At 39.6% G+C, this 27,999-nt stretch overlaps 1 protein-coding gene across 1 annotated transcript; it reads right to left on the bottom strand.

The window, feature by feature from the left end:
- Window positions 1-66: 66 nt before the first annotated feature.
- Window positions 67-24,341, bottom strand: phax (phosphorylated adaptor for RNA export). Its single transcript, XM_041185554.1, has 5 exons — window positions 24,231-24,341; window positions 11,311-11,993; window positions 6,515-6,635; window positions 4,954-5,037; window positions 67-709 (listed from the first exon to the last, which is right to left on the bottom strand). Exons 1-5 carry the CDS (start codon window positions 24,306-24,308, stop codon window positions 437-439), a joined length of 1,239 nt encoding a protein of 412 aa, XP_041041488.1. The 5' UTR covers window positions 24,309-24,341; the 3' UTR covers window positions 67-436.
- Window positions 24,342-27,999: the final 3,658 nt, after the last annotated feature.

Here is a 27,999-nt window from a genome sequence, read left to right as displayed (position 1 = left end):
CAGTTTTTAATTTAACTAAAATCAGAATCATATATGCTGAAATGAATCGAAGGAGCTGAAAAGGAATTTGCATTTAAATTAAAAAAAAGTTTACTCAATTGGTGGAAAGTTACGATTTGCAAACTAGTAGTAACATTTACATATAGAAGGGAAAACTTTAAGCTTCTTTTGCAGTTATGAATGCAAAACGTTACCCTATAGTCTTAACAACGCTGTTATATGAGCATAACAAAGTTAAATGACAGTTTACGTTGTTCGATTGAATTTGCAAGTTAACAAACTAACACCACAAAGGATCAAAAAATCGTCTAAAATGAAACTGAGGGATGTTTTAAATTTAGCACAAGTATTTCAACTAGACATATCAATGAGATCAATGTAAGGGCATTTATTACATTTGTTTCATAGTATTCAGCGTTTTAATTAGGCAAACTTTTCAAAAGATTTCCAGATCATTACTGTTATCAAGTTCAATTGCATCTTCTGGATCTAATGTTGGCTTCTCCATGTGAACTTCTTCTGTATCCTCAACAGAAGCCAAAGCATCATTTGTGTCACTAGCAAAAGTCTCTCGTGAAGCATCATCATCCACTTGCAGGTTCAGCTCCTTAATAGCCTGTTTCATCTTCTTCCCAATGATGTGTCGTCTCCTTTTTTTGGCTGCTTTTTTGCAATTGTATTCTCTCTGATTTTCATCATAAAAGATTTCCTGTTAATTGAAAGCAAGAGTTTTTTTTCTGACTCAGATACTTAATATGACTCCATTTTAAGTATTTTACCTATAAAAATGAATTTTGGCAGATCATATTTTCTGACAACGCTTTGAAAGTTTAACCTACAAATTAACAGAGGAATGCACAGGAGGACAAAGGCAGAGGAATGGAGCTGGAGGAGATTATAGAGTTAGGGAGGGGAATAATCATGAAGGGAGTTAAACAGGAGGATAAGAATATATGTCATTATACGATTGTGGTTTAAGAGGCCCTCTAGTGGCCTTATCCAAGTGGCCATTCTACACATCAAAGCTTGGACAGCAAATGTCATTGTAATGACACATCTAACAGAATTACAAATGATATATGGCACAGAAACAGGCCAGTTGGCCCAACCAGTCCATGCTGGCATTTATACTTAGTTGAGCCTCCTCCCATCTTTCCTCATCCACATCTACCATTGTAACTATCAATTCCCTTCTCCCTTGTGTGCTTGCCTAGCTTATCCTTAAATGTATCAACACTGTTCACTTCAGCTATTCTCTGTGGCAGATGGTTCCACATTCTAATCACCCTTTGGGTAAAGACATTTCTCCTGAATTCCCTCTTAGATTTCTTAGTGACTATCTTATATTGATGGCCTGTTATTATGGAAAAATTCTCTATCTATCTGCTCTTTCAAATCCTTTCATAATTTTAAAACCCTCTATTAGGTTACCTCTCAGCCTTTACTTTTCAAGAGACACTGCCTGTCCATCCTTTCCTGATATTTTTACCCACTAATTTCTGGTTTCATGCTTGTAAATCTTCTTTGCATCTTCTCCAGTGCCTCTATATCATTCTTATAATATGGTCGACAGAACTGCAGGCAATATTCCAAGTGTGGCCTAACCTAGGTTTGATATAGGTTTAGCATAAGTTTCTTATTTTTCAGTTATATTCCTCTAGGAATAAAGCCAAGAGTTAAATTTACTTTATTTATGGTCTTGCTAATCAATGGCATAATCTTTCGTGATTAGTTTATGTGACCCGAGATCCTTTTGTTCCTCTACCCCACCTGGCCTTGCACCTTCCAAGGAATAACTGATCTTCCTATTCCTCCTACCAAAATGTACTACCTCATTATCTGTGAACTTCATTTGCCAATTATTTGTCCATTCTGCATGTTTATTAATGTTCTCCTGTAATGTGTTGCAATCTTCCATCAGTATTGATTACCCCCATCAATTTGGTGTCAACCACAAATTTAGAAATGGTATTTGTGATTCCAAAATCCAAATTGTTAAACTGTGAACAGACTGGTGCCAGAACTGACCCTTGTGGAACACCACTTGCCACCTTCTGTCACTCTAGATAATTTCTCTTTACTCCCACACACTGCTTTATGTCTTGGCACCACCTAGGAATCCATCCTGCCACTTGTTTGCTGAGTCCACATTCTCCATCCTTATTCATTAGTCTATTACGGAGCACCTTATCAAAGGCCTTTTGAAAATCCACAAAAATTATGTCTACATTATATCTACAGATAGATGGGAACATCACCGCCTGGAAGTTCACCTCCAAGTCACTCACCACCTGACTTGGAAATATATCGCCGTTCCTTCACTGTCGCTGGGTCAAAATCCTAGAACTCCCTTCCTAACAGCACTGTGGGTGTACCTACACCACATGGGCTGCAGCTGTTCAAGAAGACAGCTCACCATCACCTTTTCAAGGGCAGCCAGGATGAGCAGTAAATGCTGGCCCTGCCAGCGAAGCCCACATCCGGCGAATGAATAAAAAAAAAAACGGTATCATTGTCTACTCTGTTGCGTCCTCCAAAAATTCAATAAGGTTGGTCGAGTAAGATTTCCCTTTTGAAATCCTTCCTGACTATTCATTATTGCATTTTTCTTTTCTAGATGTTCTTCTATTCTCTCCTTTAATAAATCTTTATTAGTTTTCTTAACCAATGTTAAGCAGTTTTTATGCAAGGTCACAACCTTTCTCTCTCCACAGATGCTGCCCTACCTGCTGAGTTTTTCCAGCCTTTTCTGTTTTATTCCAGATTTCCAGCATCCACAGTATTTTAACTTTTGGACCAACACTAGGCTGACCGGTCTGTAATTGCCTGGGGATGTTCTGTTCCCCTTCTTAAATACGAGAATTGCATTGGCTATGCACCAGTCATCTCACACTACACCTTTTGCCAACAAATTATGAAATTGTAGTAACAGCTCTGCTCTCTCTTCCCTAGATTCTTTTAAAATGTATGGATTCAATCCGTTCGGACCAGGGGTTTTATCCTGAGCTGGATTATTTTATTCAATATATCACCCTCTTTTTAAAAATTTTTTTTAAATGCACTTATCTCATTACTCAACCCACCATTCAATGACATGTCTACCTGTTCTATCTCCCAGGCAAATACCGAAGCAAAATAATTATTTACTCTTTCCGCCATCTATCATTACCTGTGGTATTGGCCTGATTATCCCTTAATTGCCCTATTCTTATCACAGCCCTTTTTTAATTCATATGTCTGTAAAATATTTTACTATTGTTTTATATTCGTTGGTAATTTATTTCAATTTTTTTGACTTCTCCTAATCTCTTCATATTCTCTCATATCTTGCATTCCTCTGCAGTCCTATGTAATTAACTTATGCCTCTTTCCTAAACCTCAGTTGTTCCCTTATGTTTTTATTCATCTATGGAGATTCACTGGTGTTTAGCTTGTTGTTTCCTTTTAGTGGAGTATATTTTTCCTGCACTCTGTTGAAACCCATGCTAAATGTTTCCCATTGTTGATCTATATTGTTTTCCAATATTGTTACCCATTTATTTTCCCAGGTTTTATGCTTAGCCCCTCAAAAATCAGCTTTTCTCCAGTCTATTAACCTGTTTTTTCATACTATGTCCTTCTCTATCATCTTAAAGCATATTGTCACCGAGTTGTTTCTCTACTTTTACTTCTCTTATGTGCTCTAGCTCATTCTCAATTACTAGGTCCAATACCAAATCTTCCTTTATTAGGCTTTTTACATATTGGATTATAAAGGTGTTCTGTTACACATTGTAGGAACGTATCCCTTTTACCTACATCTTCTGCCCCATTAATATTAAGGTAATTGAAATCCATCATGATTAGACTGTTTTTTACTGAATTCCCTAATTTGTCTGCATTTTCCTTCCTCTACCTCCCTTCCACAATTAGGTGGGACTTCTTTCTCAACCTCTCCTGAATCCCAGGTACCAGATCCCTAACAGTCATACCTTCCCTTCCCTGATCCTATGTCTTCCTCCAGAATATGACTGTATTCTGGATAAAACTGTTCAGAAATTCCTCCTCTTTCCTTTTGTGTCAGAGTCTCTCCAACTCGCACTCCAGCTCAAATGACTCTGAACTGGAGAAATCTGAGGTGGAGACATCTCCTAAAGACATGTTTGCTCTGGACAGTCTCGCCATCCACAAACTCCCACATTCGAGACAGGTAACCTGCTCTGCAAAATCTTAGAGACTAGCCTTATTTTATTTGTTTAATTAAAGTCTTTATTCAAGGGTTATTTGTTGCTATTTTAAGTAGTTTATCCAGTCAAGCTGTAAATTTGATATAGTACTTCTTTTTTGCTGGTCCTAATTACTATCCCTAGTTTAGAGGAAAAAATTCTTAAACTTCATCAACAAATCAACTACCTGCTCATATAATTAATGTCTTTAGCCTTCGGCTCTCAGGTTTCGATGTCTCCTGCACCCTTTCTTGGACTGATTTTTGTTTTGTATAATACCAGAACAGCATCTCTTCCCTCATTCACCAAATTCCCTAACATAAGTACTCTGTAGAAGCATTACTCTGTTGAACTGGACTTTGTGCTACTTACATAATGTATCTGAGCCCTGCCTACACATTTAGCAAGCATTTCAATGAAATGACCAGCAGCAGGAACACCAGGATTTGTCCTCTCCATACTTTAGGAATTCTGAAGCAAAACATGTTGCTGAAACGACAGTGGGAACAAAGATTGGCTAACTTGAGGGATCAAATTTGGAAATTTCTGATCACTACAGATCATTAACAAAATGCACAATTGCTTCTTTTTACTCCTGCTCTAGTTCAAATAGCATTTTTGTTTCATTTACAACTGCCCTACTGCATCAATGCCAATGTCCGGTAAATTTTAAGCAAAAAAGTGCCTTTACCTAATAGTAGTATTTGATGATTAAATTCTTTACCCAAAAAAATGTTTGAACTCTAACCTTTAGCTGGTCTTGGGTGATGCTTGGCGTATTCTTCAATAATTGCAAGTAAACTCCACCAGGTGTTCTTCTGCGACTGCCATCCTGAGTACAAGAAAATAAGATATTGAAGGACAGGTCTGTTTATGCAGAAAAATCTTCCGTATTCCTGTAAATATGCCTTTGCTTACTTACCACTAAGTCATCATCTCTCCCACTCTAATTAGGCTTAGATTTTTCTTTTTGCCTCTGTAAATCTGTCTCAGATATTTGCACTCTTTCTGTAACCTTTTCACTTCATCGCTTGTGACATGTATTTCTACTCCCTGGATATCCTCTCTCTCTGAGACATGGAGTTCCAAGCCTTTGAGGTCACAAAAACAGTTCATCTCTCCCCAAGTACAAAGCCACAATGCACCAAAGCATTAGTATTACATTAAAACTCTCTGTACAGGACACTTCAAGTAGGAGATCCCTCCCAGCTTGATGCAAAGTACGATCTCCAAATCACACTTTGACTGCCCTTGATTTTTTTAAAAAACAAACTCTTCAGGAAATTGGAGTGCCTTAGATAGCTTTGTGAATTCAGTGGCATCAGTCGCTCCAATAAGCAGTCCAAGGACCTTACTTTTATGGAAGCTGACTCAATGCCCTAAAATCTACTTGCAAGGTAGTGAAATAATGGAAGTGCAATAATGGAAACCTCACGACCTGAACCATGTACCAATATCTTCTGCATATCTATTTCTTCAGTTTCTTCAATTTACTTTGTGCAATGCCACAAATCAGGTAGCAGAAAATACAACTATATAAATATATCCCAGCACCTTATAATTTACAATTCACTGTGTGTAATACCTTGTGTGTAATACGTTTGCAAAAACAGTCTTTGTAAAGTTATCCTTGTTGAAAAGTTCCCTCAATATAACATGAAACAAATTTTAATTCACGACTAAATAATTTTCTTATCTCATGCATTTAGTAGCTTACTCAAAAGAGACATTTTAAATTTATGATCAGTAATGTTTGAGGATATCCTTTATGTACATTCAGGTATTAAATTAAAGCTTAATTCAGCATAATGACAATAATAGTGTTCACTTTTGAACCTAACCAATAGATCATCGTTTTCAACAAGTTGGATGAAATCCCATCACTCACGCTCAGCTAATCTAAGTACTGTACTTCCCTCTCCATGACCATGTTGACTCCTCGTTGGAGTAAGGTCCCTAGAGTACCAAATTCTGTGCAGTACCTTGCCCAATCAATCACTATTCAGGAAATTTGACAGTGTTGCCAGATTATTTGATTGCAGAAGGCGTCACAACCAAGCCCATTCCTCTCCTTAACCAGGGGCTCACACAGACACACAAGTCCAACAGCATCCAAGAAGGAAACACCAGCCACCTTCCCTCTTCCTAACCCAGGGATGCAAAAGTCAATTATAACAATCCCATCATTAGCTCAGCCAAGATTAGCTAATTGAACAAAGACTGGGGATTGAGCCTGGGATTTTCCTGATGTATATGGCTCAATGGACAAATTCGCAGAGTTATGCATTCATTCGAAAAACATTACTTACAACAATCATGAGTCCACCGCTCTGTTCTACTTCAGCCGTCTGAATCAGCAGTTCTATTGCCTTCTTCCTTCCAACAGTTTTCACAACCCTATGAATCAGGTCAGTTTTTGGTTCTCGGAGCCTGAATAATTGAATTTCAAATGTTAGTAAAGTTTTCTACAATACGTTATTTAATAACAGGTTTATATAGCTTCAACATTAGCAGCTGTCACCAGCCACAACACAGCCCCACCACCCAACTCCCAACATCCCCAAGCTGCATTATTTTGATTTAAGGCCAAGATATTCATTAAGTATGTTCTTTAAAGATCAAAGGAGTGGTACACTGCTGGAGGCGTCATCTTTAAGATGAGAGATTACACCAAGACCCCATCTGACCCTCAAGTGGCTGTAAAAGATTCCACGGTTCCGATAGAAGAACAGGCGAGATCTCCATTATGTCTGGGACAATATTTATCACTCAATCAACATCCCTAAAATAGATTTTTTTGGGAATTATCATATTGCTGTGGGAGCTTGACGTGTGCAAATTGGCTGCTACATTTCCTGCTTACAATATCGACTGCATTTCAAAAGTATTTCATTGGCTGTCAAACACTTTGGGATATCCTGAGTTCAAGAAAGGCGCTATATAAATTTAAATCCTTTTCTTTTAGTAATCTACATGGGTAGAGTTTTTGCTTCTGGCCACTCCACTTAATTAAACCCAGAGAACTTGACCGCAGGTTGTTTAAGGCTTGGGGATCTTCGCTAAGGCACTGGGATACGGTCTCATCTGGAGTTTAATATTATTATTTAAGTTCCAAACAATGAAGCTGGTTGGTCAATCAGTGCCTAGTCTCAATATTGTCTTCCATAGGGAATTTAATCTGCCAATTTGCTGCTGTTTGATATTTCATCTTGGGGCCAATTTGGTCCCTCCATCCCTGCCCCAAAATAAAAAACTGCTCACCCCTCCAACGAGAATAGGCACTAGGCTGATTTTACTTCATTGAAATCCATGTATATAACAAATTTAAAAGTACATCCCATGGCTGGAAAGCTTTTAAGATAGCAAACTTGTTTTACTTTTCAATTCAGAGAGATATAGTGTTGATTATTCAGAAGCAAAAAATTTGATTTTTTTTTAAGTGGTGGCAGGTTAGCCTCATGTTTCTCTCAAAGGGAAGCGAAGAGTGGTCTGCTCAATACTGGAACTCATCGGATGAAACTTTTATGTTCCATCATTCAATTAGATCAAGACTGATGTGTATCCTAACTAAACACTTGCCTTGGTAATAATACAGCTCTAGTTTATTTTGTTGTCATTCTGAATTGCATACATGCCACTATTCAAAGATGAGGGAGTCTTCCCAGTGTCCTGGTCAACATTTATCTCTCAACCAACATTGTCAAAACAGGCTATCTGGTCATTTATTTCACTGCTGCTTGTGGGGCCTTGCTGTGCAAAATTTAGCTGCTGTGTTTCCTACATTACAGTGACTCCAGCTCAAAAAGTACTTCATTGGCTGTCAAATTCTTTGGGACATCCTGAGGTTGTGAAAGGTGCAATAAGTGCAACACTTTTTTTCATTATTTTACCCATGTGAAATATTAGGCTATTTTGCAGATTTTTCATTTCACAACATTCAGGCAGATTAAAAAGAAACTACACCATTGGTAAACGCTCTTAAAAGTGCAACAGTTGCAGCATTCAGGCAAAGCTAGAAAATTTCAGGTATGCAAACAGAATCATTGTCTATCACTACATCTGAATCTCCTTCATGCCCTTTGAACCAATATCTCCATTCGTTACTCCGTGTCGTGTTTTGTTTCACTTTCTGTAAAGTGCCTTGGGACATTGTATTCCATTAAAGATGCTATATAAATATAAGCTATTGAGATAAGTAGCCTGATACATGGTGAATTTGAGTGTGCCTGCAGCAATATGTCCTAGAAGCAACAAGAGGTCTGCCATGCCAGATTTAATAATGAGCAGGATTTAAGTAACAGCCTACTGGTGCATGAACATTTATCTAATAGCGGTCTTAATATGATTGTGTTTGACATAGTGGTTGAACAGTAAAGACACAATACCTACTAAGATTCCATATGTAGGTAAGGCTGACTTCAATGGGATAAGACAGAACTGTCCACAGTAAACTGGACAAATCTGTTAATGAGTAAAACAACAGCACAATAGAGGAAATTGTTCAAAAATAATTTGTGATACAGAGCCAGTTTATACCCTAAGGGGCGAGAGTTTATTTCCCAAAAGAAACAATTAAAAGAGGTGAGGTAGAGGTAAACAAAGAAAAGTAATACAAAAATTTTAAAAGCAGCACAAATAATGGGAAAGATATAAAGAATAGCAAAGGATGACAGAATAAAAGATTCTCAAAATTGGAGTATGAAAAGAAACTTACAAGGATATCAAAATCAACCATTTTCTTTTACAGTTATTAGGAAAAAGATGATCAGGAGCAATGTGGACCTCGTGGGTAACTTATAATAGTGATATTATCAATGAAAATAAGGAAATTGTGGATATGCTGAACAATTACTGTGTTCAGTATTTAAGGTAGAGGAATAGGTCAGCTTGACCGATGCTCCAAGGAAACCAATATTGAATCAGGGACTTATCCAAATTAACATAAGCAAAATAACTAAGGAAAATAATGGCACTAAAGACTGACAAACCCGCAGGACCCCAGATGGCCTGCATCTCAGGATTTTCAAGTAGGTGATAACATTGCAGGGGCCTTAACTATAATCTTCCAAAGCGCTCTCAATTTTAGAACCATTCCTTTAGATTGGAAAATTGCATATCACTCCACTTTTTAAGAAAATTAATTATAGGCCAGTTGGCTTGACATCTGTTGCTTTAGAACTGCTTGAATTTATAACTGAGGATAGGCTTGGTGAGAGTTAGGGAATAGGCAGAGTTTTGGATGGGCTCAAATTTGCAGAGGGTAGAATGTGAGACACCAGCCAGGATTGCACTAGAATAGTCGAGTCTAGAGGTAAGAAAGGCAAGAATGAGGGTTTCTGCAGCAGATGAGCTGAAGCAGACATGAAATCAGACAATATTATGGAGATGGAAATAGGCTGCCTTAGTGATGGCACAAATGTGGTCAGAAGCTTGATTTGGGGTCAAAGATGACACCAAGGTTGCAAACAGTCTGGTTTAGACTTAGACAGTTGCCAATGAGGGATGGAGCTGGTAGCTGAGGAACAAAGTTTGGATCGAGGACCGAAAACAATGGCTTCAATCTTCCCAATGTTTAATTGGAGGAAATTTCTACTCATCCAGTACTGGATGTCAGATTAGTAATTTAGCAACAGTGGAGTCAGAAGAATCTGTACTAATGCTATAAAACAAAACACATTAAAAACACTCTGCTTTTACTACATGCTTACCTAAACTCTTCATTTATATAATCTACCACTTCACAGCTGCTACCAGGAGGCCTATACACAACTCCCGCTATAGTTTTAATCCTTTTCCCCATTTCTTAGTTCTACCCATTAAGTCTCTATTGCCTACTTCCTTGTCATTATATTCTCTCTTACCACTGAAGTGAATTCATCCTTAATCAAGAAGACTACTCCTCCCCATGCCATTTTCCCTATCTTTCCTATAGTAGTTCTAACCTAGCATATTTTAGTTCTCAGTCCTGACCATCTTGCAGTCGTGTCTCAGTAAAGGCTATCATGTCATACCCTCCCAAATAAATTTGATTTCTAGTTACTCAGTTATTGACTTACAAGTATAATGGAGTATAACAAGTACTGCAAACTTGAAATGGTAACTGCTTGCAACAATGGCGCCGCATTACACTGAGCAGAAAAAACACATCATGCTCCAAGGCACAGAAGCATAGAATTCAGTGTCCAAATGCTGGTTAAGTTTGTTACTACTACCAAAGAGGCAAAGACTAGTTATCTCCTTAACAACTTGAAACAGTTTAAATTAAAAAAGGAGATTGGAAAGATTCACAAGCAGTATATGTTGCCCAGAAACAAAGCTCTTGTGTACCATTTGTAGCTATAATGCAGTTGTGTTTAAAGCTGAAGAGGTGAGACATAATACCTTCAAGGTAGTCTCAAAAGGTGATTACAGCTTTAGACGGATCAAGTACTCCCATGTTACGCTACAGTTTATGTTGATGTTAAGCCAAAACCAGTTAGTCTGTATTGATAAAGTCATAACTGCATTTTGACATTCCCTGGAATGAGAGCATAAAAACATATACAACAGTAGGAAGGACAGTGTATGTTGAGAGTGTTGTCACTATGGCAGAAGAGGCATGCAATCATATTTGGGTCATGTGGGGCAGGACCAAAATTAAAAGGACCATCACATGCCTCCCAACAGCTGACTCAAGAGCAGCAATATCATAAATGCCCAAGATCACGTTTTTTTCAACCCAATTGCTGTAGCATGGCACTGAGCTTGTGATTTTACTTATGGCATGGCTGACATATTCAGCCCAGGTATTTCCTCCATAGGGGAAAAAAAGCACGAAGACTAATTAGGTTTTATTCACTGGCTACTTGGAGACCCCACACTTTGCCCATACTTTGACTCAAATCAAGATATTGCTCAAAGAACAAAAAAAAGGAGAATGAACAGAATTGTAGTTTAAAGACCATTTCACAGCTCTGTGACACACTGAGTTGAGGCAAATTTGCTGAGGTTCACACATGGGGCTGATTCAAACTGCAGATGGCACATTATCACTACTGCTACAGCAAAATTTTCAATTCGTCATATTTTAGATAATCTGTATTTCACATAAAGAACACATACTAACCTGTAAGCTATTTCATCTGAAATCTTATTTGGACTATCATCTTCTTTAATATCATATTTTCCCTTATAGTTCATTTCGAGCCTTTCCCCCAGCCTTTCTCTAACTGGCCTTTTGCGCTTAAGGTTGCTTTGATTACTCTCTTCCTGGCTTTTGCTTTTCTTTCCGTCCTGTACATATTCATCTAATTCTGCTTCTAATTTATTCATTTCATCGTCGTCCTCCTGACGTTGTTTTTCCATCATTTTCTTTGCCAGTACATAATTGTAAGTCTCAGACTGCCGGGAATTCATGTCAATGTTGCCTTCCATTCCCAAAATCCCCAGCTCCGTTGCCACAGCATCTTGATTTTGCTCCTGCAACACACTGCCCCAAATATTGTTAACTTTGCGACCTTCTGCTTTGACAGAATTTCCTGTCCCCGTAAAGCCATCACCAACTGGACCAAAAGGTATGACTGGAGATTTAAAAGGTAGATTGTTTCCACTGTGCGAACACTTCTGACGTTTCCTTCGCCACAAAAGTCTTTCCTCTTCATCAGAATCATGATCACTGTCTTCACTTGAGTTGTCAGATGCTGTGGTTCGGTAACGACTGCTTAAATCAAATGCAGATGGATGAGCCTCTGTATCGTTTTGTGCGTTAAAGGGTGTAGCAGAGAAGTTGGGGATAGCAGCTTGCTGATTCTATAAATGAAATACAATACAGTTAATAAGTATGAACATCACAATCAGTTTAGTGAAAATAATTACTGCTTTGGAAAATAGTCAAGGAAGTGATCATTTGCTGTCGCACAACTTGACTTCCTATTGTTACTTACCCCTGCCAACCACCAGAGTGTTCCAAATTTATTCTTTCACTTATAAATTCCTAAACCCATTAAAGATGCATTTTGCCTTTGGAAATTCCAACTCTTATTGTGCAATCTAGCTGCGATGTTCCCACAATCTGTGCAACATGCTTAATGAATATTTTTATTCACAGGTCTTTTCTTCAGTAATTGAAATTTCTATGTTTAAAGTAAAAAATCTCAACAAATAAAAACATTGATTTAGAAGATTACATTTCTCCCTTAAATTGTCCTTGTGGCTTTCAACGCCATCCTTAAAAGCTTTATATGAAGGTGTCAGTCTCTCAAAAGCCTGAGCTTGGACTTGATACTTTTACCCAAAGCTTCAACCCTGAAATGAATTTAGTTCGTAAAGTCTCAGCAACAATTTGCATTTATTTAATCCCTTAAACAAAGTGAAAGCATCCCAAAGGCAATTCAATGAAAATTTGACACGAGCTGCAGAAGGAAAAGTTGGGAGACATGGTCAAAAGGCAGCTTAAATATGAGAGAGAGAGAGGAAAGTGATAGAGGTTTAGAGGCAAGATTCTAGGGCTAATAGGCAACAAAAGACACAGAGCAATTAAAAATCAGGGACTCACAATAGGCCAGAATAGGAAGAGCTCAGATCTTGGAGGGTTATAGGGCTGCAACAGGGAAACAAACTAGATCAACGAGCATGAGTTGAAGGGAACTTCACAAGTTAGAATACTGGCAGAAGAGTTTCAGATGTACCCTAACAGCTCCACCACTGCCTCGACTCCTACACGGTCTCCAAATTGTCAGACTGTTTGTCCAACATCTAATACCGGATGTTAGGGGGAAATTAAAAATGCTAAAAAAGAGAACATTAAGAATTTACTGAAGAACACTTCAAATCTCCAAGCAGCCATGGATGTTAAACCTATTGACAGCTGAGGGTAAGCAGATGGACATTGTACACAAAGGAGCTTTGAGTTTGTGTGATTTACACAGTTTCAAGAGATGAGCTAATGTCCAGTCACAGGCAGAACCATTCAAGTGGTGCAACGATGCAGTGAAGCCTTGAGAGCTGGACTGGAGATAAAGCATAACAAAGTTAGTTTAGGTATACTCCTCTCTCAGATAGGGACAGGGCATACAAAGACAAGAGAGGTCTTTTGATGAAACACAAGCAGTCTTGAGTTGAGAACACCAAGGTCTTTGCGTACGTGTTTTAATTTTGATTGGATAATATAATTATGTATACATCCTTTAGAATAATTGGTTAGCAAAATCACATGTTTATGTACTCAATAGGATAGTTTTAACATGATACAATAGGATAGTTTTAACATGATACAATGTGTAGGTTACGAATTGGATGTATTCAAATGTATTGTGATAAGAAAAAGTACAAAAGTAATGAAATGTAATCAATCAGGGAGCTGGGTTTTCACTCTTAAGAATGATTGCGGCTCCCTTGCATATGCTTGAATAAAACTGGTAAAGTGTCTCTGTGGTCGTTATGTGGTCGGGGATTGTAGTTTCTCCTCTTCAACTGGCCTATGTGGTAGTTGCAGGATTGGAGGGAATACCCTCTTCACCGGATGAGTAGAAATTTCCAGCTAAATATTGAGAAGACTGAAGACATTGTGTCTTTGAAACCTCCCAGCCAACTCAGTTCTCTAGCCACCAAATCTATCCCGCCCCTTGCAATGGCGTAAGAATGAATCAAACTTCTAATAATCTTAATGCCGCATTTGACTGAGATCAGATTCTGACCACATATCCATGCCATCACATGCCTATTTCCACCTCTGTGACATCACCAGATTCCAACCCTGCCTCATCTGCTGCTGAAACCCTCATCCATGACTTTGTTACCTTTTGACTTGACTATTCAAATACCATCCTGGTTGGCCTTCCACTTTCTGCACAGAGTAAACTGGTGGTCTTCCAAAACCCTGCTAACAGTCCTAACATGCAGAGTTCTTTTCAAACATCAATCCTGAACTCTCTGACCTGCACTGGGTCCTGATTAAGCAAAGCCTCAATTTTAAAATTCTCATCCTGGTTTTCAAATCCCTCCATAATCTCACCTTTCTCTATCTCTGATCTCCTCCAACACCACAACCTTAAATTTCTGGTCTCTTGAGCAGCCCCAATTTTAATCACTCTACCACTGGCAATCATGCCTTCAGCTGTTGAGGTCCTAGCCTCTAGAATTCCCTTCTAAAGCCTCTCCACTTCCTTTAAGACACCACTGAAACCAACCTCTTTAGCCAAGCTTTTGGTAATCTGCCCTAATATATTATGCAGCTCAATGTCAGAAATACCTTAGGCCATTTTTACTAAATTAAGGGAGCTATATAAAAACAAGTTTTGTCGTTGGATGAGCTAAAGTTTATGAAGAGTGCAAGGTTTGAGGCCACGTAGGAGAGCGTTAGAATAGTCAAATCCAGAGGTAACTAAGGTATCAACGAGAATTTCAATAGCAGAGAAACTGAGGCAGGGACCGAGCTGGGTGATGTTATGGAGGTGGAAACGGGTATTCTTTGTTGTAATGAAAATAATAATTCTCATAATATTATGACGATTTATTGTAAAGGTATGTAAGTAGTGGGGTTTGGATTAGTGTGTGTGTGCGCGCGTGCATGTGCGGGGGGGGTGGGATTTAATTGAATTGCAGACAGTTAGTCTGGAGCTTTTGAGTCATCAGAAGGGAAGCTAGGTTTGAAATGCTAAACACATAAACTTGGTTGAAGTTTTAGAATGTGAGGTGTGAGGAACATTTGCATTTTTAGATAAACCAGAGTAGCAAATTTCAAAGAGATGAGGAGATATACCTAGCCATATGAAGCTGTCATACAGTGTGTTTATTTTTCCCAAAGGTTACTTATAATGAGTACTCTGAAAAACTTATATTATGGAAAAAGTAAAGTTGCAAAGTCATATTGGAACAATGGAATTTACATTAAAAAGGGAGAAACATATATAAAGGAGATGAGCTTAAGTGCAAGGAGGAAGGCATTCCTAACACAAGTGTGAAAAGCCTCTATGCATCAAGCCTCTGTCTACAGGAACTGAAGCTAAGAAAACTTACTGTGAATATCAATTTCCAGGGTATTTTGTGCTTTGCCTGGGTCTGTTGAAATCTATTTTGTTTTATTGTTGCCTTAACAGAGGTGTAACTGGGAGTCAGATTAATTAGGGGAGCTAGTGATAATTTGTAAATCTATGTATGTGCTTAAAATCTTTTATTTTATTAATAAATGAGTGATTTAGCTTTGTAGAAAACCTCCAAGACTTGGTGGACTTATTACTACTGAATTCAAGGCACACATCTCAAAACCAAATACAAATTGCAAAAACAGTTTTGGCAGCTGTTTCAAGTATCCCTCTAGGGTTTGAGCAGCTCAGCATTTACCATCCATTATGCCGTAACAAAAGTGGGGATTCTTTGCAAGATATATTTAAAATTCCTTGCTTGGTTTGGGGTTGGTAAATCTTAAGGTTAAAAGTACGAGAAGCACTTTGAATTCAGGAGTGGATGTGAGGTTTTTTTTTAAGTAGTGAGGCTGCAATACGGCTTTGGCAGTTGCTAAGATTTGTCTGGGAATTGAAGTTATAACTTTGCTCAGTTTACAAGAGACAAATAAAGCTAACTTAATGGAATTGGCAGATAAGTTACAATTAGGGTTACCTGCAGGGGTAAAGAAATCAGACATAACTGAAGGTATGGCACAGCATTTGAAATTAGAAGGAATACCCAAGAGACAAAGTTCTCCAAGGGGTGGGTCGCTGGAATGGGCTCAAATTCAGTTGGGAATAAAAAAATTGGAACTAGAGGCAGCAAAAAACAGGAAAGGAAATGAGCATTCCAAAGGGAACAGGTAGAAAGGCAGGAGCGAGAAAGAAAACAGGAAAGGACAAGGTTAGAAAACGATGAAAGAGAAAGAGAATTCCAGCTTAAAATACTGGCAGTTAAAAGAGACACCATAAGTTGCTGAAGGACCTATTTCCAGATCAGAACCCAGTGGGGAGATGCTTAACTTTGTACAAGCTCTTCCAAAGTTTGAAGAAAAGGATGTTGAAGCATTCTTTATTTCATTTGAGAAGATAGTTAAACAGATGAGATGGCCACAGGAAAACTGGACATTGTTGTTACAATCCAGGTTGCTGGATAGAACATGAGGTTTATGCTTCACTGTCAGAAGAAACGCCAGTGAAGTGAACTATGATGTGTAAGAAAGGCTATTTTGTGTGCATACGAGTTGGTTCTTAAAGCATAGAGGCAGAAATTTAGGAATATGAGAAAACAGCCTGGGCAAACTTACATTGGGTTTGAGAGAGTAAAACAAAATAATTTTGACCGGTGAATACATGCATTAAAAGATAGAGATGACACATGCAGCACTTAGGGAAGTAATTCTTTTGGAAGAATTTAAAGATTCAATTCCTCCGGTAGTGAGAACTCATGTGGAGGAACAGAGGTTTGAAACAGTAAAACAAGCAGTAGAGACAGCTGATGATGATGAGTCAGTTCATAGGGTTAAACGTTTCTTCTTGTCACCCTTTTAAATCAGAGAAGGATAGAAAGTGGGAAAGTGAAAGGAAGGTGGGTAGTTAGGGAAGAGGATTAGGTGGAAATTCCACAAGTTTTTTCAGAATAAAAAGGAAGTGCTGAGGGTAGAAGTGACACTCGAAAATTGAGGCGTTTGCATTGTAATGAAGCTGGACACATGAAGTCAGTGTGTTGGAAAGTACATGGAAAATCTGTTGGGATTACTGGGGTGCAGAAAAGTTCTGGAAGTTAAAGTACTGTGGGTTCTGAGGTTCAGGCATTGGAAAAACCAGTGGTTTGTGCACAGGTCAAACAGGAAGAATCAGTGATAGGTAAAGTGGGAATGTGTTCATAATTTACCAAAGGGAATTCTGAGGAGCAGGTTCCAGAAATGTTTAAAGGTTTTGCATCTAAAGGAAAAATCCTTCCATCTGTATAGGGTGGAGTAGGTAAAGATGTCAAAATTTTAAGAGGCACAGAAGTCAATCGTTAATGTTGTGGAATAGTGACATTTGTTGTTCAGAGGAAGTATTGCAGGAACAGGTGATAATAAGTGGGGCTCATGGGGATGCTAAACCTATTCTATTGTGCAAGGTAAATTTAAAGAGTAAGTGGAAAACAGGTGATGTGATTGTTGGTAGTAGTGGAAAAATTGCCCATTGCAGGTGTTCAATTTAGTTTAGGTCATGATATAGCTGGGTCACAGATGTGGGTGATGCCAAAGGTAGTTGAGCAGCCCGTAGAGATGTCTTCAACAGAAGTTTTGCAGAGAGACGACCCTGGATTGTTTCCAGATTGTGTAATAACAAGACCAAGGTTGAAATAGGAACAGGAAGTTAAAAGGCAGGGAGAAGGTGTGGAAGTCCAATTAGCTGATGCTGTTTATGATAAGATTGTTCAGGAAGAAAGAATGGAGGATATTGCAACTGAGGCATTTAGCTCAAGGCAGTTGGTAGAGATACAGAAAAAGGATATGCAAATAAGACAATTACATCAAACAGCTTACTCAGAATCAGAGGCAGAATGTATTCCGGAATGTTATTACCTTAAGGGTAAAATTTTAATAAGAAAATGGCGGCCTTATGTTTCAGCAAATGAAAGCTGGAGGGAAGTGCATCAGATTGTTATACCATTTGGATTTAGAAATGAGATTATGAGATCATGAAATTCCAATGGGGGGGACATTTACAAATTAGAAAGTCACAGGTGAAAATACAAAAACATTTTTATTGGCCTAGATTGCATAGAGATGTAATCAAATTCTGTAGAACATGTCACAAATGTCAGGTGATAGGGAAACCACAACCAGTGATTAAGCCAGCACCTTTAATTCCAATCTTTGAAGAGCCTTTCACTAGGGTCATGATTGTGTAAAAGCCCTCCCTAAGACTAAAAGTGGAAATCAGTACTTACTGACAATAATATTACAACAAAGAGAATTGTGGAGGAGTTGACTTTTTTTTTAAATAAGATATGGTTTACCTAAAGAAATACAAATCAGGTCAGGGTTCAAATTTCATGTCACAGCTGTTTAAGGAATCAATGAACAGTTTAGAGATAAAACAGTTTAAGTCAGCAGCTTACCATCCTGAGTCACAAGGGGCTTTGGAAAGATCGCATCAAAATTTAAATGATGAGGACGTAAAGTCAGGACTATCCACAGGATTGGGATAGGAGAAATCCATTCTTGGTATTTGCTATTAGGGCCGCTCCTAATGCATCAACTGGTTTTAGTCCTTTTGAACTATCTATGCTCATAAGGCAAGGCGACCACTGAAACTGATTCATGAGAAATTGGTGGGTCAAAATTCAGAAACTACCTCCTGGATTAAGTATCAAACTTCAGAAAAAGATTGGACAGAGCAAGTGAGTTAGCTATGGAACATTTAAATATATAACAGCAAGTGATGAAAGTTGAAGGCAGACAGGAAAGCTGCAGCTAGTAGTTTTGTTCTAGGGAAAAAGTGCTCATTCTGTTACTACTACTGGGTGACTTGTTAAAGGCAAGGTTTAGTGGGCCTTACAGGATTAAAGAGAAGCGGAGTGAAGTAAATTATTTAATAAATACTCCAGTTAGAAGAAGCAGAGGGTCTGTCATGTCAAAGTACTTTGGGAAGAGGACCAAAAGGTGGTATTAGTGGTGGTAGAAAAGGAGAAAGAGATAGAAATGTAGGGTTCTGAAACTGATTTTCCTCTAATCAAATTAGATATCGAGGGTTACCTGAAAGTTTAAATGTAATATTTAAATGTATTGAGTTACCTTGAAGTACTCACAGACAAGTGATTTGGAGAAGCTATTGCAATCACACAAAGCTCTTTGTGGGAATAAGCTTGGGAGGACAAATTTAGCTATACCTGATGTACGTGTAGAAGTTCCATCTTCAGTAAGGCAACATCCTTATAGATTAAATCTGGCAAATTTATCACAAGTACAGAAAGAAATTGAATTCATGCTTCAAAATTATATCATTGAGTCTAGTTGCATCAACTGGAGTTCGCCTATCGCGATGTTACCGAAACCGGATGGAATACAAGGAGTGTGTGTGAACTATCGAAAGGCAAATGCGGTGACAAAATCTGATTCATATCCTAAACCACGGTTGGAAGATTGCATTCAGAAAGTGAGACAGTCAAAATTTATCACAAAGATTGACTTGCTTAGAGGATATTGGCAAGTACTGTTATTGGAGAGAGCAAAGGAGATATCAGCTTTTGTGAGGCTAGATGGACTATATCAGTTTAAAGTCATGCCATTTGCTATGGAAACGCACCTGCAACATTTCAAAGACTGACAAAGTAATTGCAGGACTGAGCAATTGTGCTGTTTATATTGATAACTTAATAGTTTTCAGTCAAACGTGGGAGCATTTACAACATCTGGAGGAATAACCAAGGAGCTAACTTTGGAACGAACTTGGATAGAAATGAATTTACAGAAGTGCAAGTTACATATCTAGGCCATACCATTAAATATGATAAAGTTGGATCCGAGAGATGTGACAGTCAAAGCTATTGTGGATTTCCCATGCCTACAACAAAACAAGTTTTGAGATTTCTGGGCATGGTGGATTTTACTGGAAACTTGTACCAAATTTTAGCAGTGTTGTTGCTCCATTGACTGAACTATTAAAAAAGAACAAGGTTCAACGGACACAGGAGTCTCAGAAGGCATTTGACAGTTTGAAAACTGTATTGACTACAACACTAGTTTTGGCAATACCCAATTTTGCCAAGCAATTTAAATTGGCCGTTGACGCAAGCGATATAAGCGTTGGGGCCGAATTGTTACAAGATGACGATGCTGGAATTGAGAAACCGATAGTGTATTTTCACGGAAGTTGAATATACAACAGAACAGATATTCGACAATCGAAAAGGAAGCTCTGTCTCTGGTGTTAGCATTGCAGCATTTTGAGATTTATATGCAAACAATTGGTCAGAAACAATTGATTATACAGGCCACAATCCTTTAAAATTTGTGGACAAATTTCGAGACAGAAGTGCAAGTTCTATTCAGATGGAGTTTATTGTTGCAACCATTTAATCTACAGATTATATATGTGGCTGGATGAGAAAATCTAATTGTAGATTAATTGTCAAGAGTTTTAAGCTGAAAGGGAAAATTGGACATTTAAAAAGCTGGACACTGAATGAGAATGATTTCTGTTGATACAAAAGATTTGTATATATATTGTTATGTTAATGCATACATCTGGTAATGTAATAGTGAGAGTATATAGCTAAGTATAGGAAGTAATATAAAGTGGGTTAAGAAAAGGAAGCCATCTTTTAAAATTATGATGGTTCATTTTCCAGTGGGGGGGGTGGCATGAAAATATAATAATTTTCATAATATTGTGATTTATTGTAAAGGTAGGTTAATAGTGGGGTTTGGATTAGTTTCTCTGTATGTGGATATATATGTGTGTGTAGGGGGGGTGGGGAGGTGGATTTAAATGAATTGTAGACATTTAGTCTGAGTTATCAGGAGGGAAGCTAGGTTTGAAATGCTAAATACATAAACATGGTTGAAGTTTTAGAATGTGAGGTGCGAGGAACATTTGCATTTTTAGATAAACCAGAGTAGTGGGGTTTGGATTAGTGTGTGTGTGTGCGCGCGCGCGTGCATGTGCAGGGGGGGGATTTAATTGAATTGCAGACAGTTAGTCTGGAGCTTTTGAGTCATCAGAAGGGAAGCTAGATTTGAAATGCTAAACACATAAACTTGGTTGAAGTTTTAGAATGTGAGGTGCGAGGAACATTTGCATTTTTAGATAAACCAGAGTAGTGAATTTGAAAGAGATGATGAGATAATATACCTAGCTATATGAAGCGAAGTCATACAGTGTGTTTATTTTTCCCAGAGGTTACTTATGAGTACTCGGAAGGATTTGTATGATGGAAAAAGTAAAGTTGCAAAGACATATTGCAACAATGAAATTTACATTAAAAAGGGATAAACGTCTATAAAGGAGGTGAGGTTACGTGTAAGGAGGAAGAAATTCTAAGGTCTAACAGTGTGAAAAGCCACTATGCTGCTGTCTACAGGAACCAAAGCTAAGAAAACTTACTGTGAATATCATTGTCCAGGGAATTGTGTGCTTTGCCTGAGTCTGTTCAAATCTATTGTTTTACTGTTGCCTTAACAGAGGTGTAGCTGGGAGTCAGATTAATTATGGGAGCTAGGAGTTATCATAGTGGTAATTTGTGGACTATGTATGTGCTTAAAATCTTTTCTTTTATTAATAAATGAATATTTTAGTTTTGTGGAAAACCTCCAAGACTCGGTGGACTTATCACTACTGATTTCAAGGCATGCATCCCAAAATAAAATACAAATGACAAAAAACAGTTGTGGCAGCTGTTTCAAGTTTCCCTCTGGGATTTGAGCAGCTCAGCATTTATCATCCGCCGTGCCATAACGTTGTGAAGTAGAGGATATGGAGATGGAAGCTGAGCTCAGGATCAAATAGAACACCAAGGTTGCAAACAATCTTGTTCAGATCCAGACAGTGGCCAGGGACCTAAGACAGTGGCTTTGGTCTTTCCAATATTTAATTTCTGCTCATCTGATGACCCGAAAGTCTAACAAAGATTAAAAGTGACTTACAAAAGGTGATGAAACAGTGTTACGTGTTACAGGCGGTATTTAAAAGGCTAATCAAGGATACAGAAGAGCAACTGAGAAATCCAACATGGTGGGAGCAAGTGTGAGACTGGGGGCTGAATATAGATATACACCCCTGGATAAGAATAATCTCTCATATACTCGTCGCAGTGCAGCTAGTGTTAGCATTGGCGTGGGGAATTGCAGCATGTCGGACCTGTAAGAAGAAAACTTGCACTTAGACATAGGACAAAAATAATGTTAAAGGAGTATCAACGGCTGCTGGGACAGGACACAATATTAATGTAGTAGGGTCTCAGCCTCCCGTCCGATAGCCTTGAGCCACATCCAGTCAGCCCCCGTTAACAGTTTGTATAGGACAAACATACATTCTTCGTTATCTCCAAAGGACAATGCTTAGTTTCTGCACTGCAATTACTGTACAAGTACACAATTATTAGCCCACCGGAGCAGGGGGGGTGTCACTGTGCTGCGGCCTTTGTCTAACTAATACCATTAAGTTGTAACTGATAGTAAAAGATATATAAACTCTGCTCATTTGAACTCGGTGTTGAAGCGCCTGGATTGCCCAGCGTTTGCTCCCTGCATGCGTAATAAAGGAACCACTTGAATATTGCATCTGGACTCCAAGTGTTGAAATTTTGTACCAGAGTATTTCTCAGGCCTTTCACATGTATCCTGCATTATAACAGTGGCTACACTTCAAAAGTACTTCATTGACTGTAAAGTGCTTTGATACACCTCGTAGTCATGAAAAGCACTATATAAGTGCAAGTTTTTTTTTCCTTTTCAAGCTTGAAACATGCAGAGATTATTACTGCAGGAGAGAATGTGCAAGGCAGGAGAGTGGGGCTAGGTGGAACGCTCTTTCATAGAGCCAGTGCAGACTTGCTGGGTCGAATGACTGCCTTCTGCTCAGTAAAGATACAGTGATTGCCCTTATTTTGCAAATTGAAACCACAGTCACACTACAGGAGGCTGAAATGTCCGAGGAATACTCTGGTACAAAATTTCAACACTTGGAATCCAGATGCAATATTCAAGTGGTTCCTTTATTACACATATGGGGAGCAAACACTGGGCAATCCAGGCGCTTCTCCACCGAGGTTCAAATGAGCAGAGTTTATATATTTTTTTACTATCAGTTACAACTTAATGGCATTAGTTAGACAAAGGCCACAGCACAATGACCCCCCCGCCCCCCCCACCGGTGGGCTGATAATTTTGTACTTGTACAGTAATTGCAGTGCAGAGACTAAGCATTGTCTTTTGGAGATAGCAAAGAATGTATGTTTGTCCAAAACAAACTGTTAACGGGGGCTGACTAGATGTAGCTCAAGGCTATCAGATGGTGTTAAATGGCATTTCCCGTTTCTTGATCGAGTCATCCTGTGTCACTGCCTGTACGTCTCCCATTTCCTAATTACAAATTTACAGCTGAGCCCTTTGTACAAGTTTTTAGCTTTCATGTAAGGCTGCGATTGTGACAAAAACAAAAATACCTGGAAAAACTCAGCAGGTCTGACCGCATCTGTGGAGAGGAACACAGTTAACGTTTCGAGTCCGTATGACTCTTCAACAGAACTAAGGAAAAAAAATAGAAAAATAGGGATTGTCTGTGTATGCTTTGGCACCCTAGCTGCTGGTCCTGACTGGCACTTTAAAATAAACCCAAATTTTCTGCACCTTCAAGGCCATTCGGGAGTTCGTGGGCTCAGGCAGCTGAACAAAGGTCCTCGAGCCGAAACGTGAACGTTGTTTTTCTCTCCCCACAGACAGATCCACAATCGGACCCACCGAACATTTCCAGCGCTTTCCGACTTCATTCGTCGCCGAGGACTGGTAACGGCGGGCCGATCAAGACTGGGAGGTGCTGGAGAGGCTCGAGTGGAGGATACCTGAGATCTTAAGAAGCTGCAGGAGGTGATGGAGATGGAGAGGGGCGAGGCTACAAAAAGGTGGTTGGTGGGGGGGGGGGGGGGGGGGGGGGGGTTGGGGGTGAATCTGAAAAAAAAACAAGGATGGGAATTTTAAAAAAAAACTGAAGCTTCAGGACAAGGAGTGAGGAGGGCATCAGTAAGAACAGGGACTGCAGAGGGCCTCGATCACAGATGCGACAATGCAGCACTCCCTCAGGACTGCATCACACGTGGGGTGGGTGGAGGGCTGAAAGGAGAAAGGAACCGGCTGCAAAAATCAATCAGATCCCATTAGCGAGGAAGGAGAGAATCAATGAAAATACAAGGAGAGAGTTTATTCATCATGTTTGGACTGTATTTTCATTCAGTCATTTCAGCCTCTCTAACCTGGGGGTGGGGGATGGGGGGGGGGGGGGGGGGGGGGATAACCATCCAACCGCCGCCTCCGCAACGTGAGCGGCCGGTCTGTGTCCCTCCCCCTCACCCTCCCCCTCACCCTCACCCCCTTCCCTCCTTCATTACCTGTGACTCGGCCCCCGTGGTCATCTCGGAATCCGACTCGGAGTCCAGCACCTCGCCGTCTTCCAGCGGAGCCGCCATCGCTGGAGCAAATCCTCCTCCTCCTCCTCCCCCTCCCCCGGAAACAAACTGCGGCGCTTCCGGCTCACCGGCCCGGCCCGCCTGTCCGCCTGCCCTTACCTGCTCTGAGCACAGGCGGCGCTGTTAGCCATTATCCACACAGCATCTCTCTGCCCATTAGAGAGGAAGAATTGGTTATCGATCAATCCCTGGACAAATGGCTGTAGCCCACAGGCTGGATCAAATGGTGGTGGTGGTGGGGGGGGGGGGGGGGGGGGGTTGTATTGTAATTGCTGCAGGGTCATCAAACATGAACCATCATCACACGTCTCCCTTTTAAAGACACTGCTAATATAATAAGAGGTGCCAAAATCATAAAGTCCTACCAAGAAAAAACAAAGGAATATCATTCCAACTGAATCAAAATGTTGTTACTGATATCTGCAAGACGCACAATACCTGTGCCCACGCACAGAAGGCATCAAGAGCACCTGTGGAGACGGCACGCTTCCTCCTCTTGGGCCATCTGAGCGTGGTCAAGAACATGGAACAGAGGCACACAGCCAGAGCCAATTCAATTTCTCCCTCATCAGCAACAACGTGCCCCCAACTGCAACCCCGCCCCCCCCCCAACCAATAGGTCCTACCAGATCTACAAATTACTGTGTTAGCCAGGCCTGGAAGTATGCCTGTGGAAAGATCCTCCAACATACGCAACCTACTGTGCACAGGGCAGCCAAAGATTAAGAGAGTGGAGTTAAACTGTAATCAAAAGTTGAAAAGCAGCCCAGGAAACTAAGGAAATAGATTGGAGAAGATTGGTGAAAAGCCTGGTCAAAGTACAAGTTTAAGGGGGGTTTTAAAGGTTAAGGACTTGAAGGAATGAATTCCAGAGAGTAAGTGCAAGGCAGCTGAAAGTTATGCCACCATTGGTGGGGCAAAGATGGGGAGTGCAATAGAGGGACAGAATTTGGAAGAAGAAATAGGGCTGGAGGAAACTGTAAGAAGAGAGTGAGACAAGATCATGAAATTAATTATAGATGTGGATCAAATTTTAATTCGAATGCATTAGGGGAACAGGGAGCACAATGCAGATGAGTGATTGATTAATTGGATTTAGTGTAGGACTGCATGTGGGCTCTAATCAAAGTCATAATTAATATCTTATGTGACTGTGATGAACCTAAACCTTGGTCTTCTTGACTTGACTGCAGCCTTTGATAAAGTTTACCACACCACCCTCCAGCCTGGTTCTATTCTTATCTAGCTAATTATCTCCTGGAATGGCTTCTCTTCCTGCACCCATACATTCCCTCTATATCTTTCCTAGCACCCTCCTATTTCTCTGCTGCATGTTACCCCTTGGTAACATCATTTGAAAACACAGCATCAGTTTTCACACACACCCTGACCCAGCTCTATCTCGCCATTACCTCTCTCATTTTCTTCACTGTCTCTAAATTATCAGACTTCTTGTTTGACATCCATTACAGAATGAGCATAAATTTCCTCTCATTAAATATTGGGAAAACTGAAGCCATTGTCTTTCACCTCCATTACAAACTCCTTTTTCTTTCCATTGACTCCATCCCTCTACCTTACAACTATCTGAGGCTAAACCAGACTGTTCACAACCTTGGTGTCATATTTAACCATGAAATGAGAGCTTCCAACCACATATCCACGCTGGCACTGTGCTGGCCTATTTTCATCTCCGTAGCATTGTCAACTCCGTTACTTCATCTCCTGTTGAAACCTTCATCAATGTCTTTGTTACCTCAAAACTTTAATCCAACACACACCTAGCTTGCCTCCCAAATTCTACCCTCCATAAATGTGAGGTCATCAAAAGCTCTGCTGCTATGTGTTTATTCACAGCAAGTCCTATTCACCCATCATCCCCATTCTCTCTGATCCACATTGGTTCCCAGCTAAGCAGAGCTTGATTTAAAAATTCACATCTTTGTTTTCAAATCCTTCAATGGCCCCACCCCTATCTATCTCTGTAAACTCCTCCAGGCCCACAACCCTCTGAGGTATCTATGTTCATTTAATTCTGGTCTCTTGAACATTTCTGGTTTTAATTGCTCCACCACTGATGGTTATGACTTCAGCTGCCTAGGTCCTGAGCCTGGAATTCCTCCCAAAACCTCTCCTCCTCTCTATCTCCCTTTCTTCCTTGAAGATGCACCTTAAAACCATCCGCTTTAACCAGGCTTTTGACCATGTGCCTTAATATCACCTTATGTGACCTGGCATTACACTTCATGTATGAACATATGAATTAGGAGCAGGAGTAGGCCACTCGGCCCCTCGATCCTGCTCCACCATTCAATAAGATCATGGCTGATCTGATTGTAACCTCAACTCTACATTGCTGCCTACCCCCAATAACCTTTCATCACATTGTTAATCAAGAATCTATCTAGCTCTGCCTTAAAAATATTCAAAGATTCTGCTTCCACCACTTTTTGAAGAAGAGAGTTCCAAAGACTCATGACCCTCTGAGATAAAAAAAATTCTTCTCATCTCCGTTTTAAATGGGCAATCCCATATTTTTAAACAGTGATGCCTAGTTCTAGATTCTCCAGCAAGAGAAAACATCCTTTCCACATCCACCCTGACAAGACCCCTTAGGATCTTGTATGTTTCAATCAAGTTGCCTTTTACCCTTCCAAACTCCAGCGGATACAAGCCTAGCCTGTTCAGCCTTTCCTCATAAGACAGCTTGCCCATTCCAGGTATTAATCTAGTAAACCTTCTCTGAACTGCTTGCAACACAATCAGACCCTTCCTTAAATAATGTGACCAATACTGTGCACAGTACTCCAGATGTGGTCCCACCAGTGCCCTGTATAACTGAAGCATAACCTCCCTCCTTTTGCTTTCAATTCCTATTGCAATTAATTGCGGTATCTGTAGACTAGCCTTTGGCAATTCATGCACTAGGACTCCCAGATTCCTCTGAATCTCAGAGCTCTGCAATCTCTCACCATTTAGATAATATGTTTTTTTTTTTCATTTTTCCTGCTAAAATGGACAATTTCACATTTTCCCACATTATATTCCATTTGCCAGATCTTTGCCCACTCACTTAACCTATCAATATACCTTTTCAGCCTCCTTATATCCTCTTCACAAGTTACTTTCCTACTTATCTTTGTGTCATCATCAATTTTAACGACCATGCCTTCAGTACCTTCATCCAAGTCATTTATATAAATTATAAAAAATTGAGGCCCCAGCACTGATCCCTGTGGCACACAGCTCATTATGTCTTGCCAACCAGAAAAAGACCCATTTATGCCTACTGATGCTCCCTGTTAGCTAGCCAATCTTCAATCCATGCCAATATGTTACCCCCTACACCATGAGCTATTATTTTCCAGCTATAATCTTTGGTGTGTCATCTTATCAAATGCCTTCTGAAATTCCAAGTACAGTATATCCACTGGTTCCCTTTATCCACAGCACATGTTAGTTCTTCAAAGAACTCCTATAAATTGGGCAAATATGGTTTCCCTTTCACAAAACCATGTTGAATCTGCCTTGAATTTTTCTAAGTGCCCTGCTATATCATCTTTAATAATAGCTTCTAACATTTTCCCTATGATAGATGTTAAGCTAACAGGCTTGTAATTTCCTCCTTTCTTAAATTTCCTTTTTGAATATAAAGGAAACTTCCCCAAATCTTGCGAATTTTGGAGAATTA

Source organism: Carcharodon carcharias, chromosome 4 (assembly GCF_017639515.1).
Source record: "Carcharodon carcharias isolate sCarCar2 chromosome 4, sCarCar2.pri, whole genome shotgun sequence".
Classification (NCBI taxonomy): domain Eukaryota; kingdom Metazoa; phylum Chordata; class Chondrichthyes; order Lamniformes; family Lamnidae; genus Carcharodon; species Carcharodon carcharias.
Note: the sequence above shows the minus strand (reverse complement) of the source record. Positions and strands in the feature narration are given on the sequence as shown.